The following is a 16,657-nucleotide window of genomic DNA, read 5'->3' on the forward strand; positions in this document are numbered from 1 at the left end:
CATGATTTTAAAAAATATATAATTTGAATGAAAATATAGGTTTTTTTAGAAAACCCAGGTTAGGATCTAAAAGGTGTTTTTTTAAACCAGCCTCTAGTCTTGATAACGGTTTAAGAATTGATTACATGACTTTGAGATGGACAGGTGATCGAAAGTGACATAATCCTGTATATTACTTCTGACGCAATGCTAGGAAAGACCCTCTGCTCTCTGCAGAAAGTCATGTTGCTGCCATGGAGCAGAGTTGCTGCATGTGATTATGCCCCTTTGCATGTGCATCCCCCATGCTTCCACCTACTATGGCTAGAACCTGTCAACCCTGGAGCATGCCTTCTCTCCATTGCCCCATTAGTGAAAAGCTGGTCGGTTGGCTGTTGGCGGCGCCCGTAGCCTTCTGTCTGTTTGTCCGTCATCTCCCTGCGCAAGACAGACTGACGCATCTGCTCTCCATTAATTGGCTTGCATGAGTAATGCTGCATTCACACTACAGATATATAGTTGAACGTTTAGCTTGGTAATTCAATGTAATCTCAATGGAAACCAGCTTTAAAGCTTTCAAAGCTTCGTTCTGTGTGTGTGCTGCATCTTTAAAGCTGGTTTCCATTGAGATTACATTGAATTACCAAGCAAAACGTTCAACTATATATCTGTAGTGTGAATGAGGCATTAGAGTATGAACCAAAACATGCAATGCAAGATGCCTGTGTGCGTGCGTGCGCGGGTTTGTGAGTGAGAGAGAGTATATCTATGCAAGCGCACGCTCTGGGTTAATACTGTGTTGCATTTGTGGTATCTCATCGGCCTGCCAACAGCAATTCTCAGTGTAATTCGTAATGAGTGCTCATCTTCATTCAGTACTAGCTTTACAGCGTCCAGCTATAATCGTACTGCATGTCCCTTCACACTGTGCCTTATCAGCTTTCACAACGCCAGGCATGTGTCAAGTCGTTTCTCAAACTTTTACATTACAAGGTCTCCCCTTAATTAAAAGACAACTTGTTTTTTTACAACAAGGGTTCATATTTTAGATAGTCATTAGAGAAAAGAAAAGATGAGCGTTAAAATGTTTTCATTTTCATTCATTAAGGGGGCACGGTGGCGCAGTGGTTAGCGCTTCGCCTCACAGCTAGAAGGTCCTGGGTTCGATTCCCGCCGGGGGACGATGTGGGCGCTGGCGGCGTGTTCCTCCTCCGCGTCATCAGCGCCCACACCCTAGGTGGGGTTGGCGATAGGGCCTTTCTGTGTGGAGTTTGCATGTTCTCCCCGTGTCTCCTAGGGTTGATACCCTCACAAAAACATGCACGTAATCCTGGTCTCAATAATGCCTCCCCCTGGCCAGCCGGGGCGCCTGATGGAGGGGAAAGGAACTGGTTGGAATAACGTGTTCCTTCCACGCGCTACGTCCAAACCAGGGAAATCTCCACTGTCAGGTGAAAAGAAACAACTTGGACTCCTCATGCATAGAAGGAAGCATGAGGTCAGTCCGTTGTCTCCCCAGGCGCGGCAGAGGGAGAGCAGAGCCCAGGATTACATAGGCAATTAGCACTGGGTGAAAAAATGGGTTACAAAATTGTGGGATAAAAATTATAGAAATAAAAATGTTTTCATTTACTTGTTGAAAAGGAAAGATGAGTGTTAAAATGTTTTCATTTACTTGTTTCTATCGTTTTAGTGATTTTAACAATCTTGGTTTGCATGGATGCCCCCAGTTTGGGGCATAAATACAAGTGGCTAAAAATGTCTTTTTAGACACAATAAGCCCATTCCCAAGATGCATCGCAATCTTTCATGGGCAGATGTGACTTATGGGGGCAGGTGTAAATGGTAACAAAAGAATTGGTGGCTTATTGTGTCTAAAAATACATATTTAGCCACTTGTACGCATGCCCCCACCCACTGAAATCAAAATACTAAAATCGCTAAAACAATAGAAAGCAGTAAATTAAAACATTTTAACACTCATCTTTTCTTTTCTCTAATTACAATCTAAAATATGAACCATTGTTGTAAAAAAACAAAGTTGTCCTTTAACTCTGACAGTATACAAATGGAACCAAATGGACCCGTTAGGGTCCATTTGGTTCCATTTGTATACTGTCAGAGTTACAGACTTGTATGGGTCAATTTAGACCCCCATAAAAGAACCCACAAAGTCCCTGGAATCCACTTTGAGAACCATTGCTATAGAGTCCCACTCTGGCTTGGACACTATTCTCCCAACATGGCAGTAAAACACTGAGGTGGAATTGCCGAGTATAGGTTCAAGTTTCAAGGTCAGGGATTATCCTTCCGCTTTGACACCGCGAACGACGCTTTTGGATTCTATCAGCACCAGAGAAGTCTTTATGGTACTTTATGGGTATTTCAGTGGAGTGTTAGTATCATAGCTTTTATATAGGACTATGTCAGGACCCACACTGACAGAATGATGTTCTACTGGAGAGACTTGGACCAAGGCCCGGAGCTCTTAGCTCTCGGGCCAAGTATCTCATGTGGAGAAGTTTCAGCACCGGGTCTGTGACTCACACTGTGTGATTCCAGAGAGAGAGAGAGAAACCACCTCTGGCAATTCAATGCTAATCATTTTCCAAAGTGAAGAGTTGACGACGCGCAGAAATAGAGCTCCACCTGGTTATCGCATGAAGCCACTGGTCCGTACCCGGCACACACACACACTGTGCATGGCGGATATGAACCCTGTGTGGAGAATCACTTCATGCTCCACAACACAGCATCTGAGGGAGCTCAGAAATAGCAAGGGTTTAACCTGTCCACCCAGCCTGAGAGGACACACTCCTTTACCTCCCAGCTGTCTGTCAAACCAGGTGTGACTCAAGGCTGTAATGTCGTTGTTGTCACGGGGAAACCTTGTATGTCCAAAACCGTACACTTTGTGTTTATCATTTTAAAAATGATTTAAACTTGTGAAAATAGCCGAACTTACGAGCACACAACGCCTTGTGAGGCGTTGTGTGCTTGTATCGGCTATTTTCAATTACACAGTCCAGTCGCTTTCGTTCAAATTAGGAAAACTATACATTTTTGGAAACAGAGTATAACAAATCAGAAAATCCATGATTCCATTTGCAAAATCCCTGGGGGAATTTTTGACAGCTGATGAAAATGTTGGTCCCATTAACTTTACTATACAGGAAACGGATACAAAAAATAAATCTGTTTTAAGTAGCATGTGAGGGGTCAAACTAGGGGTTTTTCATGATTCTGAATCCATTGCAAGCATTTTTTTTGCATGAAAAACATTCCTTGGGCTAAAAACAGAAGATGACTCATCACTAAACCATAGTTTTGTGGGGCCGTTTGTAGCCCAAGGAATGTTTTATATAATAATATAAATCTTACATAAATATACATCTAACATAATAGCATACATAAAAATTGATAACTACATTTTGCCATATTAAATATTAAACATATCCGATATTATTTTTATTTTATTTTATACAGATTTATTCTTTTGTACATTGTGTGTTGATTTTGCACATGGCTGTTTTATATTTGGATTATTTCCATTGGACGAGCATTATATTTTAGACATTTCAATTATGTTCTGATTGTTTAAACAATAAATCAGGTCATATGAAAAACGTGAACAGCCTTTTCACCAGATAGTTTACTCTTAATCAAATACTTATTTGGATAACTACTTTTACTTCTACTTGAACCATTACTATTTTAACCCATTTAGACCTAAGGCCGATTCTAAAAACGCCTTTTAAGTTTTCTGAAAAACTTCAAATATTTATTCAAAAATGAAAATAAAAAAAAACATATGTTGCTATACTGTACATAGCAACAACAACACACAAAGGTGTTACATTTATCTACATTAAGTACAGTTTTTGGCTACTCTACCTGTGGCACTGATATGCATAATTTATGCCAGTGGTTCTCAAAGTGGATTCCTGGGATTTGTGGGTTCCTTTAGAACCCATACAAGTGACTAAGTCTGTAACTCTGACAAGGTTCCATTTGTAAACTGTCAGAGTTAAGGGGAGACCTTGAAATGTAAAAGTTTGAGAAACACTGATTTATGCAACACGTTGTAGATCAGCTATTTTCAGCACACATCGCCATTGTGTGACAAAGTATGAATGGGGCTATTACACGGACATGTGCATCCATGTCAAGCAGATCTACAAGCTCACAACGTGTTGTAGGATAGGATACAATAGCAGAACAATAATAATACATTGACACATAACTTAGTCAGACATAATCACAGTATTTGAGCTTAGCCAAACTGATCAAAGGTGGAGGCTTGGGTGGAAAAGGCAGCTAGCAGCGAGTGTCTGAGAAAACAAGCCGTATTTAAAGGAGCCTTCCCTATTGAGTGAGAGCTTTGATTGGAGTATGGCAGTGTGACGTAATGACCAGCAGATATGTGAATGAGGAATGAGAACAGAGCTGACTACAGCTGGGTGGGGCAAGGCTCTTATGTCCTGCATAAACTAACGCTGAAGCTTCAATTATAGGCTATTCGAAAAAATTAAGAAAAAAGCCTAAGTATCTGCTATTTTTGAAAAATGTGATTACTTTTGTACTTTGGTACTGTAAGTATACTTGGTATTGTTATGTTTACTTAAGTGCTTCTTCCATCACTTCTGTCTGTCTGTCTGTCTGTCTGTCTGTCTGTCTGTCTCTGTCTGTCTGTCTTACCCCGTACACGTGCTTGGCGCCCGCCTTGGCGGCGAACATGGCCAGGATGCCAGTGCCGCTGCCCACGTCCAGCACTATCTTGTCCTTGAAGGCGTGCTTGTTGTGATACATGGAGTTCCTGTAGGTCAGCGTCCTCACCTCGTCCTTCAGCATCTCCTGTTGGGTCAACAGTGACAAATGGTTTTGTTTAGCTTTGTTTTGTTTCGTTTTTCACAGTCCTCTTCCACAGACAATGGGTTTGTAGTGACATTATATCTTCCATCTCAGGCTCTGTGTGGAGTTACATCTGGTATGAGGTCTCTTTTTACCACTTAAAACCCTACCATCTTTGTTCTGGGGGCTAACATTAGCAAAAATAAATCTACAAGCTGACATCGCGTCGTGTTGTGCCGGCATTGTGAGCTTGCAGAACGGGAACGATGTTACTCTAGTCTAGAGCAGTATGGTTCTAAACCTATTCAGGCCGTGACCCCCAAAATAATCATATTTGAAGTGGGGAGTTGAGGCATTAATTACATTTAGTTTGATCTCTCGAGACAGCCTCAGAGAACGCTACGCTACTGAGAGAGACAGACCGATAGGTGTCGCCCTTTCTTCTTTGACGATGGGTTCCCAGATTGCATTTAGTTTGACTTGAGGCGTTGTGAGCTTTTAGATCTGCTATTTTCAAAATGTTATTTTTTTACATTATTTTAATAATTTTGCCAATGTCTGACCAGTTCTTATATTATTTGCTGGTTTCCTTTGATGCAGTAATGGTCTTTTTCTTTTTTAAGTAGGTCTTTAAAGTCTTAAAAGTCACTGTCATCTGGGACCAAAGTCATTGTCACCACCCCCCCATGGCGTTGTGTGCTTGTAGATCGGCTATTTTCACTGTTTTAAGTCTGTTTTAAAATAATAATAAAAGGTTTTTTGACATACAAGGTTTCCACCCCGCAGCCCGTGTACTCAGTACAAGCTCACAACAGGTTGCAACAAGCTTTTAGGTCAGCTATTTTCACTGAATGTTGGTTTCCGCTATAGGGTTTAAGTGGTTAAAATTGCCTCATTCGCTCACTCCACACACAAAGAGTGATAGATGATAATGTCACTACACCTCACAGATACAACACCAGCTCGGTTATTTAATGGATAACCTGAAATAATGGAAGTTGAATGGCACTTTAGTCTTTGCGCTTTTCCCATATTGGCAGCCCCGGAAATATGCTTTTAGCCAGGAACCCAGCTCTTTGTTCTAAAGATGGTTTCTCTACCCCTGAGCCACTGCCGCCCAAAGGTTGAGAAATACTGTTCTCTATGAATAGTCTGGACACGGCCAGGGAATATGGTAGCATGGCATGGCCAGACAAATATCACTGTATAGATATTAGTCTGGAATCTCTGTATGGAACGGTAGGTTCCGTACGGAACCATTGTTTACTTAGATATGGAAGGATGACCTCCCACTTGGGTAATGACGCCCCCTGGCGATCATTCAGAGAAACTACTTCAGCTCCCGTACTAACGTAGGTAGGAAGGGCCTGTCACTCAAACCGGAGTGACCCGCCTCCAGGCTATATAAACCCCCGGAGGCGGAAGTAACATCCTCTTAATACCACTCTCTGCCACATTCAGTGAAACAGAGGGGCATTACGTGGGAGGTCATCCTTCCATATCTAAGTAAACAATGGTTCCGTACGGAACCTACCGTTTACTGTCAATATTCCAGGATGACCTCCCACTTGGGATTCTTAAACTCCCCTCTAAGCCACAACCTACTCTCATACCCCCACACACCCCTCATACGGGTGAGCACAGCCCAAACGGGCGTGACCCATCACCCAGAGGGTCCCAGGCCCACCGGACCTGGGTGTGAAGGCATGAGAAAATAAAGAGAGACCCTGACAGACCGAGGTCCGCCTCATTCAACTAAATGAAAAGGACAAGTCCGCCTTATAAGTAAGACACACTATATAAGGAAAACACAGGGTCCCCCCAAAGTACCCCAGGTGGCTACATGCCCACCTGTGGGAGGGGAAGATCCGACTCCTCTATGACGTAGAGGAGGCAACTGCACCCAGAACCGAATGCGCTAGCGAAGAGGATTCGATATCCAGGTGATAGTAGGCTGCAAAGGTAGAAGGCGAAGACCAATTCGCCGAAACACAAATCTCCTGAACGGAGACTCCCTTTGCCAGTGCCCACGAAGTAGCCACACCTCTAGTGCTATGGGCTTTAAGTGCCGCCGGCACTTCCACACCCGCACTAGAGTAAGCCAGCCTAATAGCATCCACAATCCATCTCGAAAGAGTGGGTCTAGACACCGGCTTTCTGACAAGAACATTGCCCATTTCTACAAAGAGCTGAGAAGAAGCTCTAGAACCAGCAGTCCTGTCACAGTAGGCCTTCAATGCCCTGACAGGACAAAGGCAATTCAGCCGTTCATCCTCCACCGAGACAAACGGAGGAGGATGAAAAGCCAGAAGAACAACAGGCTCCTTAGGAACCACCATGTTCTTAGGAACAAACTTAAGGTGAGGCTTGAGCAACACCTTGAGATCATTGTTCATAAACTGCATGCACTCCGCAGACACCGAGAGAGCTTGCAGGTCACCAACTCTTTTAGCCGTAGCCAAAGCCAGCAAAAGAGCCGTCTTGAAACTCAAAAGTTTCAAAGGCATCCCTACAAGCGGCTCAAAGGGAGCCCGACATAGGCCCCCTAGAACCACCTGCAGATCCCAAACTGGGAACAAAGACCTAGTCACCGGCCTCAAACGTTCAACTCCTTGCATGAACTTGATGACCTCCGGGACTTTAGAAGGTGCCTTGCCCGCCACCCCCAGGTGACAGGCATTAATAGCCGCCAAATACCCCCTAAGGGTAGAAAATGCTAGACCACTTCTCAAGCGGTTCTGCATAAATTCCAGAATTTCCTGGGCTGACGCCACATGAGCCACCACAGGTGGAACACGCGACTCACACCAGTCCTCAAAGGCATTCCACCTTCCATCATAAGACGCCCTCGTAGAGGGCGCCTTAGCACTCTGAATGGTATCAACCACTTCAGAAGAAAAACCGGCTGCCAGCAGGTTTAACCTTTCACGTGCCAAACCCACAGGTCTAGGACCTGCAGGTCTTGGTGGAAGATCTCCCCCCTGGCCTGACTCAACAGGTCCCTGCACCGAGGCAGCTGCCAACCCGGTTCGCAAAGGAGAGGGGCGATCGCCGATCTCCACGTGCCCTTGTAGGGGGCCACCAGGAGCATCTCCAGACCGAACCTCCTGACTCTCTCCAGAGTGGGTCGGATTAAGTCGAAGGGGGGAAACGCGTACAGTAGACCTCTCGGCCACGTGTGCGCTAAGGCGTCCAACCCCAAGGGAGGACTGCCCTTCACCGCGAAGAACAACGGACACTTCGTATTCTCCGCTGACGCAAACAGGTCCGCCACTGGCTGACCAAACTTGCGAAAAATCTGGCTCACCACCCTGGGGTGGAGAGACCAATCCTCGTAGCGAGGACCTCCCCTGGACAGGAGATCTGCTCCGCTGTTGAGGAGACCTGGGACGTGTGAGGCCCTGATCGACTTGAGGCGCGACAAGCACCAAACCGTCAATTCTCGAGCCAGACGGTCCAGTGGCAACGACGACAGGCCCCCCTGTTTGTTGACATAAAACATGGCCGTCGTATTGTCTGTCCTGACCAGGACGTGACAATGCAAAATCCAAGGCTCGAAATGCTTGAGCGCCAGGAGTATAGCCATCAACTCCAAATAGTTGATGTGACGACCCCTCATCTCCAGAGGCCAAAGCCCCTGCGCTGTGCGCCCCTCGAAAGTGGCTCCCCATCCACTGAGACTGGCGTCTGTCGTGATCGACTTGTGGGAAACCACCTCGCCAATCGAGACTCCGCTGGTGAGGAATCCCTCCACCAGCCACGGAGACAGGGCGATCGCGCAGGAAGGGGAAACCGTAACCTTCTTGTACTTCAAGGAGGGCGGGATCCCGAGGGATAACATCCATCTTTGAAAAGGTCTCATATGAAACCTGCCCAAACGCAACAGATGTACTGCGGAAGCCATCATTCCCGTCAGTACCATGCAACTCCTGTAAGTGACCTCCTGGCCCACTTGAAAGGAGTCGAGACATTCCCGAAACCTGTCCACCCTCTCCTCTGAGAGACGGGCCGACATGTCGGATGAGTCCAGAAGGACCCCAATGAATGTAAGACGACTTGCTGGAGTCAGCATGCTCTTGCCGTGGTTGACTATGAAACCTAAGGCCTTCAGGTGAGCCAAAACCACTTGTGTGTGACGCGCCACTTCGTGGGCGGAGCTCGCTGAAATCATCCAATCGTCGATGTACGTCGCCAACCTGACGCCCTGCTGTCTCAGCGGGGCGATGGCTGCTTCGGTCACTTTCACGAAAACCCTCGGGCTCAGTGACAGACCGAAAGGGAGTACTGTATACTCGTACAGGCGACCCTCGAAGGCGAACCGAAGGAATTTCCTGTGTGGGGGATAAATCTGGACGTGCTGATAAGCATCCTTCAGATCCACTGAACAGTGGAAATCCCCTTGCCTGACCGACCGTAACATGGTGGGTACTGTTAGCATCCTGAAAACGTACTTCTTCAGGTACACGTTTAGTGCCTTTAGGTCCAGGATGGGACGTAGCCCCCCCCCCCTTTTTGGGCACCAGGAAATAACGGCTCCAAAATCCCATGCGGGATTGGGTCCTGTCCAGCTCCACTATAGCACCCTTGCTTAGCAATGAGCTGATCTCTTCTCTCAAAAGACTTGCTTTTAAACCACGTGCTCTGGTATGAATAACCCTGCTCGAAAGCGGGGGTATATCTGCGAACTGTAACCTGTAACCCCTGGTTATCGTTCGAAATACCCAATGGCTCGGGTTGCATAACTTCCACTGGCGCGCACAGCGTGCTAGCGTGTTTTGAGCGAGAGAAACCCCACCACTGTGCTTCCGTGACGGCGGAGCTTTTTGGCGGCCGGACCGGAAGTGGGGATCCTGCGTATCCGTATCCGGAACGACCGGATGCGGAGCGCAAGGGTTCAATAGGCCGCATGGCGGAAACACCTTCTGGTTGTACCGCTTGACTAGCGGAGCTATTTTGCGGCGGGACCGGAAGTGGGGAACCTGCGTATCCGTATCCGGAACACCCGGATGCGGAGCGCGGGGGTTCAATAGGCCGCAAGGTGGGAACACCTTCTGATTGTACCGCTTGACTAGCGGAGCTCTTTTGCAGCCGGACCGGAAGCGGGGAGCTAGCGAATCCGTATCCGGTGAAACCGGAAGCGTTCGGTTTTCGCTCGATAGAGCGACAGGAAGAGCAAAGCGATTCGACTGATAAACAGACTCGCCCACAACTAAAGCATTCTCCCCTGACAGGAGAGGAACTTTTACGTTTAATACCTGCTCTAAGGCCTTTATGCTTGTCCCTTGACCCGGGCTCATAGTAGGCCGACAGAATTTCTGACTCAAGGTTAAATTCATAGCATCGCTCACGCGAGGGAAAATCCACTCGCGCGCATGAGGAACCATATAAGTGTTTGACGTTAACATTACTGGTTGCTGATAAAACCTCTGACTGATTAAAGAGTCCTGACGGGACTCCATCATTCTTACAGGAGGCATGCATAAAGGATTCATATTGTCGACGCGAGGGATATCCCACTCGCGCGCTTGAGGAACCACATAATTGTTTGACATTAACATTACTGGATTCTGATAAAACCTGTGATTGATTATCGAGTCCTGACAGGACTTCATCATTACTACAGGAGGCATGCACGATGGGGTCGTCTGTGCTAGTGCGAGAGAGTTGGACAGAGACAGACTTTGCTCTTTCAACATGTTTATTGTCGACACAGGAGGCATCAAAATTAACATTTTCATTTCCCCGACACGGGGTACCGAAAAACGCCCTCGTTTGGGGGGAGGGGGACCGAGAGACACCTCGGACCCCCGCCCCAGCACAATTCCCCTCTTCAAAGTGTCATTTGCGCTGTCCCCTACCGCGGCCACCGCGGTATGAAGACTGCTGCCTGCCATCCTTGGACGGGCGGCGCGGCTGAGCGCGCTCGGGAACCACAGCCTTGCTGCGGGGCCTGTCAGGCGCCCTGGCTGCAGAGGCTCCCCTGGAGGAAGACGAGTGCTTCTTAAAAGAAGCAGAGCGGCCCCTTTCCTTGGCGCGGGAGGAGCGGGACGTCCTCCTAGCTTGCTGCGGTTCATCCTGTGGCACTGTGGTGGACTCGACGATGTCCTTAGCCGCCTTGAAGAAGGTAACTCTACCCTGCAGCAGCTCCAAGCCCCCACCCATGAGGGTGGTGGGACTGTTCTCCATGTTTATGAGAGACTTGTACATCTCCCCGCGAGGACCTAGAGGCTTCTCGCCCACGTCCCTCTTAGGCTCGAGGTCGACATAGTCGAGCCAGCGGGCTCTCTCAGACTGGAGGTTGTAGTCCATGGACCTGCCCATCCACTTAACCGCATGCCAATTGACCTTCAGCATGATGTCAAATAGAGTGTTCAGTTCAGCTGTGTGCTCCCCCGTGGGCAGACCTTTGACCAGGTCCTTGGTGGAAGCGAGCAAGAGCTGGATCAGATTCAGGTCCTTAGCGGCCAGAGCAGCGGACCGGTAGGCGTTACGAGCCCTGTCCGACTGTAGCTTGTCCTCCAGGACAGTGAACCCCGGCGGGTTGGTGCCGACGGGGCCAACAAACGGCCCGTTTTTAGCTGTGCCTACATCTTTGTACTGGGGTCTGACGGAACTCAGAAAAGATTGTGCCAACAGGTGGTCCAGGTTAGGGCAGGTGGACATGCCTGCCTCCGCACCGCCCACCAAATCCAACACAGAAAAAGGCAGCTTCCTGGGGTCTTTATGTGTCTTCCATGAGGAATGGAGGGCCTTGGTGAAACCTTTCACCAGCGGCAGCCTGGAGAGGACATACGGGGCGGGAACCGAAGGCTCCTGCCCGGGCATTTCGTCATCATCCTCGGCCTCTTCAGAGGGGAGAGGAGGTGGCAACTCCTCTCCAACTCTGGCCAGAGCTCTCATGTAGACTGTGAGATGATCCAGCATTTCTGCTGCAGAATCGACGTCCTCTGCTCCCGCTTCACTCGCTTGACTGGCGGGTGGAGGGGCAGTGGTGCCTGAGGAGGCCTGGGAGCTCCCTGCGGCGTCCAGTTGACGTGCTGGAGCCGCAGGGGCATTACCTTTCACAGTGACCGTGAGTCGAGAACCCTCGTCCTCGACGGAGTCCTCCTCCTCCTCGGCCGTGTATCCAGAGTATTCAGAACCAGAACCCTCGCTCTGACAGGAGCTCAGGTCCGACTCTCGCCTGAAGGTCTGGACTGTTTTGGTGATGCTCACGTCGAGGGGGACGTCCCCGACGGTCACATCCAAGCGTTTCTTTTTGGGCACCGCGCCCGAAGGGGAAAAGGCTACCGGAGATTTCTGGATGTTAGCCTTCTTGGTCGCCTTCTTAGCGGCGACTTCACCAGACCCGCCAGCTCCAGTGACAGTGGAGCTAGCTGCGGTCGGTTGCGCGGCAGGCGGTGTCTCATGTAGCACGGCGCCATCTTGACTTGGAATGGCGCGCTGATTGCCAAGCGGATCTCCGGAAGGCAGCGCCGCACCTTGACCAACGGTGCGGGCCGCCTGGGGAAGGAAAGACTGGGCTGTGGGGTTGAGAGCAGTGGACCCACCTGGTGGAGCGCAGGCCCCGAGGCCTGCCCTGGCTAGGTAGAACCGGTGTATCAGTACATCGTGGTCGTAGGCCACGCAGCAGTCACAGAAAGGTCCTGCTCTCCCCTGAGGACTCAGTGCAGAGAAGGCGTGTGCAACGCCCATGCAGCCGACACAGAGATGGTGAAGATCCTGTCCGTCGATGAGTCCTGGACAGCCTGGACATTGCCTCGGCAGGAAGGCCAGAGGATCCATGGCGAAGCACTGTAGATAGAGTTAACCAGAAGCAGACGAGCTAACAAGCTAACGGCTAAGGCTAGGCCACGCTTGATTCGGGCAGGGCCTGAACAAGCGGTAAGCAGTGTAGCTAACGTTAACAATAGCAGACGAGCTAACAAGCTAACGGCTAATGCTATGCCACGCTTGCTTCGGCGAAGGCCTGAACAAGCAGTGATAATCCTTTGTTATAAAAGGAAATAACCGTCGATTTAGGACGGAACAAGAATAAGTATTCTTAAGTACGGGTTAATTCAACACTCGCCAGTGGGCGACTCCAATGCCACCGCTTTAGGCTAATGCGCGAAGAATAATAATACAAAGGCTGAGTTTCAACTTATCTGAATGTGATATCGCAGAGAGTGAAAAAGAGGATGTTACTTCCGCCTCCGGGGGTTTATATAGCCTGGAGGCGGGTCACTCCGGTTTGAGTGACAGGCCCTTCCTACCTACGTTAGTACGGGAGCTGAAGTAGTTTCTCTGAATGATCGCCAGGGGGCGTCATTACCCAAGTGGGAGGTCATCCTGGAATATTGACAGTAAACCTGCATTTCCAAGGTCTGAATTCAAATTATCCTTTGGTCCCTCACTACTTTGGGGGGAGTGAAATACAATCACTAAGCGGTGCCAGACCAAATCTGCAATGTCGGTTTTGTCTGGTCTATTTGCAAGGAACAACCGGACAGTCCTATACCTCGTGGATGCCGAAGTGGGCGTAAGAGTCAAAGTAGTAGTCTCTGGACGTCATCTCCTCCTCGCTGAGGAACTTGGCCATCTTTCCTCTCCCAGGGCAGCTGGGCAGGCTGGCGGCGTGGGGGGTGTGAGGCGGGCACAGTGGCGGGCGAGGGGCTTGGTGGACCGAGGGCACAGGCTTAGGCAGCCGAGTGGGCTGTTCCGACTGAGAGGGGATGATGCGTATTGGCTGTGGCTGTTGTTGCTGGACAGAGGTGGAAGAGGTAGGGAGGGAGGGAGGCGAGACGAAAGAGAGAAAGAAAGAAAGAAGGAAAGAAGGAAAGAAGGAAAGAAGGAAAGAAGGAAAGAAGGAAAGAAAGAAGGAAAGAAAGAAAGAAAAGTTAAAACAAAGGAAAAGGGCAGTAAGGATGGAAGGAAGGAACAAAGAGAGCTATTTTATTAACCTTTTAAATTAAGACCGGAGGCTGATTTTCCAAAAATGTTCAAAATTAGCAGTTGCACAATTTATGCCGCGCTGTGAGCTTATATGTCTGCTATTTTTGAATAGCCAACGCAAAAATCTAAAATTACAAAGATGTCCTTTCTCAACATGGCTGCTAAAAAATGTATAAGGTGGACAAAAATAAGTGTGGTATTAAAATGATCATGAATATTGCAACAGTGTTCTCAATATTTTATCGGGAAGAATGAAAGTACAGTAGTGGTGCGGCCTGTACAATTGACAGCAGCCGTCGTGTCTAAGTGAATATTATGGAGCATTAGGGTCAATCAATGAAGATAAGGTATGTTGTTGTATACGGCAGTGGTTCTCAACCTTTTCAGGCCGTAACCGTGACCCCCAAAATAATCATTATTTTAACTGGGGACCCCCCAACACACTGGTCTGAATTTGCCTGACTTGTTTCCCTTTTCTGAAAATTACATTTTTTTCTTCTATTCAGTAGGCCTAGTAGAATAAAAAAGAAACGGTACAACTTGGGGCCATTGTTGTCTTTGTATACCACTGTGTAATCTGGTTTTATGAGAGCAACCTGCTGAGCAAGCTGCGTTGGCTTGGAAAAGACGACTCGTGCACAATAACTTTGTGTAAAAATACTGTAAAAATGCGTATCGGCTGGGATGACAATGGGGCTTTGCTCGTAGAGATATCACACCAACAAAATGTGTATTACAGAAACAGTTTTATCATGCAGGACCATTCGCGCAAACATTCCAAAAAAATGATAATATCAACAATAAATAACTGCATCGTCTCCATATGGATTCATTCAATTATTTGATCCCCAGTGTTAAGATGTTAGCCTTTGTGTTTCAGAACACACAAGAAAAAAACATTTTGTTTGCTTTTTTTAAATTGCGTTTATCAGAGCACATGAACGATGGCTGTTTACCATCTCCTCTGGAGAATGGAGAGACCGAGGTTGTTAAATGTGACACGGCAACAGAGAGGTTGAAACCATTGAGAGAACTTCTCGCCCTTAAGGCCTGTACTTGTTTACTAAAAAACCTAAAATTTTGAAATATGAAGAGTTGAAGACACAAAGGTTTCTCCCCGACAGTAACAGTTTGTTGTATGGATTGAAGTTCAGACTTTTGATGTTGTCGCGAAAAAGTTATCAGGTTTTTTGATGTTGTCAAGAAAAAGTTATCAGGTTCTTTGAACCTTAGCCAGGAAGCTGCTGTGAAGCGGATTACTACTGACTGAGCTTTGTTGGCTAATCTGTCACACATCTATGTGTGTCTGAACAAACGGCTCAGTGCAAAGCACAGGTTCAGCTCAAGGTTACGTCCCTGCATTAGATATTCAGAGTGTGTCTTTGAGGAGATGTGATTATGTAAGCTGAAGGTGTGATTTTATTGGTAGATCATCAACCTTGCCCACGCTGCAAAACCCTGAGTCAGTTTAACAGCAACAACATGGAGTTAAATTAACATTCTGCTTTTTGTTGTGTGTAAATTATTACCCTAAACATTGTTATCAAACTGCAAAAAATGTTGTTGTAATTTACTGCACAACGCTCCGGCTTGTTTCCATTCCAGGCTTGACACTACAGAAACTGTAGATGAATTTGCTTTGGTGTGATCACACTCTAATGCTGTACTGTATTTGATCTTGTTTTTGGCGTCTCTGACGGTGAGTGATGTTGTGATGATATTTCCAATCAAAATGAATATATGTATTTTCAAAGCGAATGTTTGTAACTCAAATTTTGCTTCTGGGTGGTCCCTGGAACTAGATATTTTGAAATGGGGGTCCGTGGCCAAATAAATATCATTTTGGGGGTCCTTCACATGAAAAGGTTTGAGCACCACTGACATAGTAGTCTCTCAAGAACAGACTAACTGAGCTCCAGTTAAGTGAAAAGGACCTTTTCTTTGATGATGGCCGGCCAGATTGCTGACATAGAAACATAGGTTTTTTCCAAAAATCTTAGAAGGATTCAAAAGACACTTATAGAATCGGGTCAAAATTCTAATTTTCACGATTTTTCCAAAAATAGCAGATCTACAAGCTCGCAGCGCGGCACTCGGTGCCGTGCTGTGAGCTTGTATATCTGCTATTTTTCAATAGTTAAAGCATAAAATATTGCGTCATAATGTGTTCGGGCCTAAATGGGTTAAGTGGTGGGTTAGAGGGGATTTACGGTGCAGTGCTGTGTCAGGTGAGACCGGCTGCATCGAACGTAACGGATACGTTTGGAGTTCTATTTCTGTTTACTGAACACTAATCTATGCACTCAGGTTCCAGTGGTGGTATCGGAGAAGGACATTTCTCTTTCTGTAAATCCGGTTGCTGTGAGGTTTGTTTGAGTGGTGCCAAAGAAGGAGTCACCTTACACTGATGTCCCACTGACTGCTGCAGAGGATGAGGATGAGGATTAAGGGTGATGTGCACTGGAAATGGCAGATCTACAAGCTCACAACACGTGGCAGCGCGACACGATGTGAGCCTGTAGATTGTCCCTAAAGGGCGAGGTTGCGCCAATTCTTTGCCATCTGGCCAGTGATGTATATCGGACCAGTTACCCATATACAGTATGGAGACCCCTGGTACACCATATATGGAGATCCATGCACTGTATATGGTCCCTTTTATGCCCATGCATGGAGATCCCTGTCTGAACCAGCCACACAGATATGGGCTGTCTTCCTCCATATATGGGCATTCCCATATGAAGTCCTGTTAGATATGGCCTTATTATTGATGACATCAGGGACCTCCATAAAAGGGATTCTGTTAGAGTGGTTCCCATGACATCACAACATACAATCCCTTTTATGCCCATACATGGAGATCCCTATCAGAACCAGCCACACAGATATGGGT

General features: G+C 47.4%; 1 protein-coding gene across 4 annotated transcripts in view; it reads right to left on the bottom strand.

Moving 5' to 3' along the window:
- Nucleotides 1-16,657, bottom strand: part of LOC308294584 (protein arginine N-methyltransferase 8) — a gene marked incomplete at both ends in the record, with an annotated part of 36,385 nt that overhangs the window by 17,630 nt on the left and 2,098 nt on the right. The window contains 2 exons of one of the 4 annotated variants that reach the window (XM_080737318.1): nt 4,678-4,833; nt 13,331-13,564. In XM_080737318.1, coding sequence (XP_080593444.1) covers nt 4,678-4,833; nt 13,331-13,564 — 390 coding nt within the window. Of the gene's footprint in view, nt 1-4,677; nt 4,834-13,330; nt 13,574-16,657 lie in introns of all 4 variants that reach the window. The other 3 variants (XM_080737317.1, XM_080737316.1, XM_080737315.1) reach the window with 3 other exon arrangements.

This window comes from Nannobrachium achirus, assembly GCF_963921795.1.
Source record: "Nannobrachium achirus genome assembly, chromosome: 11".
NCBI classification, from domain to species: Eukaryota; Metazoa; Chordata; class Actinopteri; order Myctophiformes; family Myctophidae; genus Nannobrachium; species Nannobrachium achirus.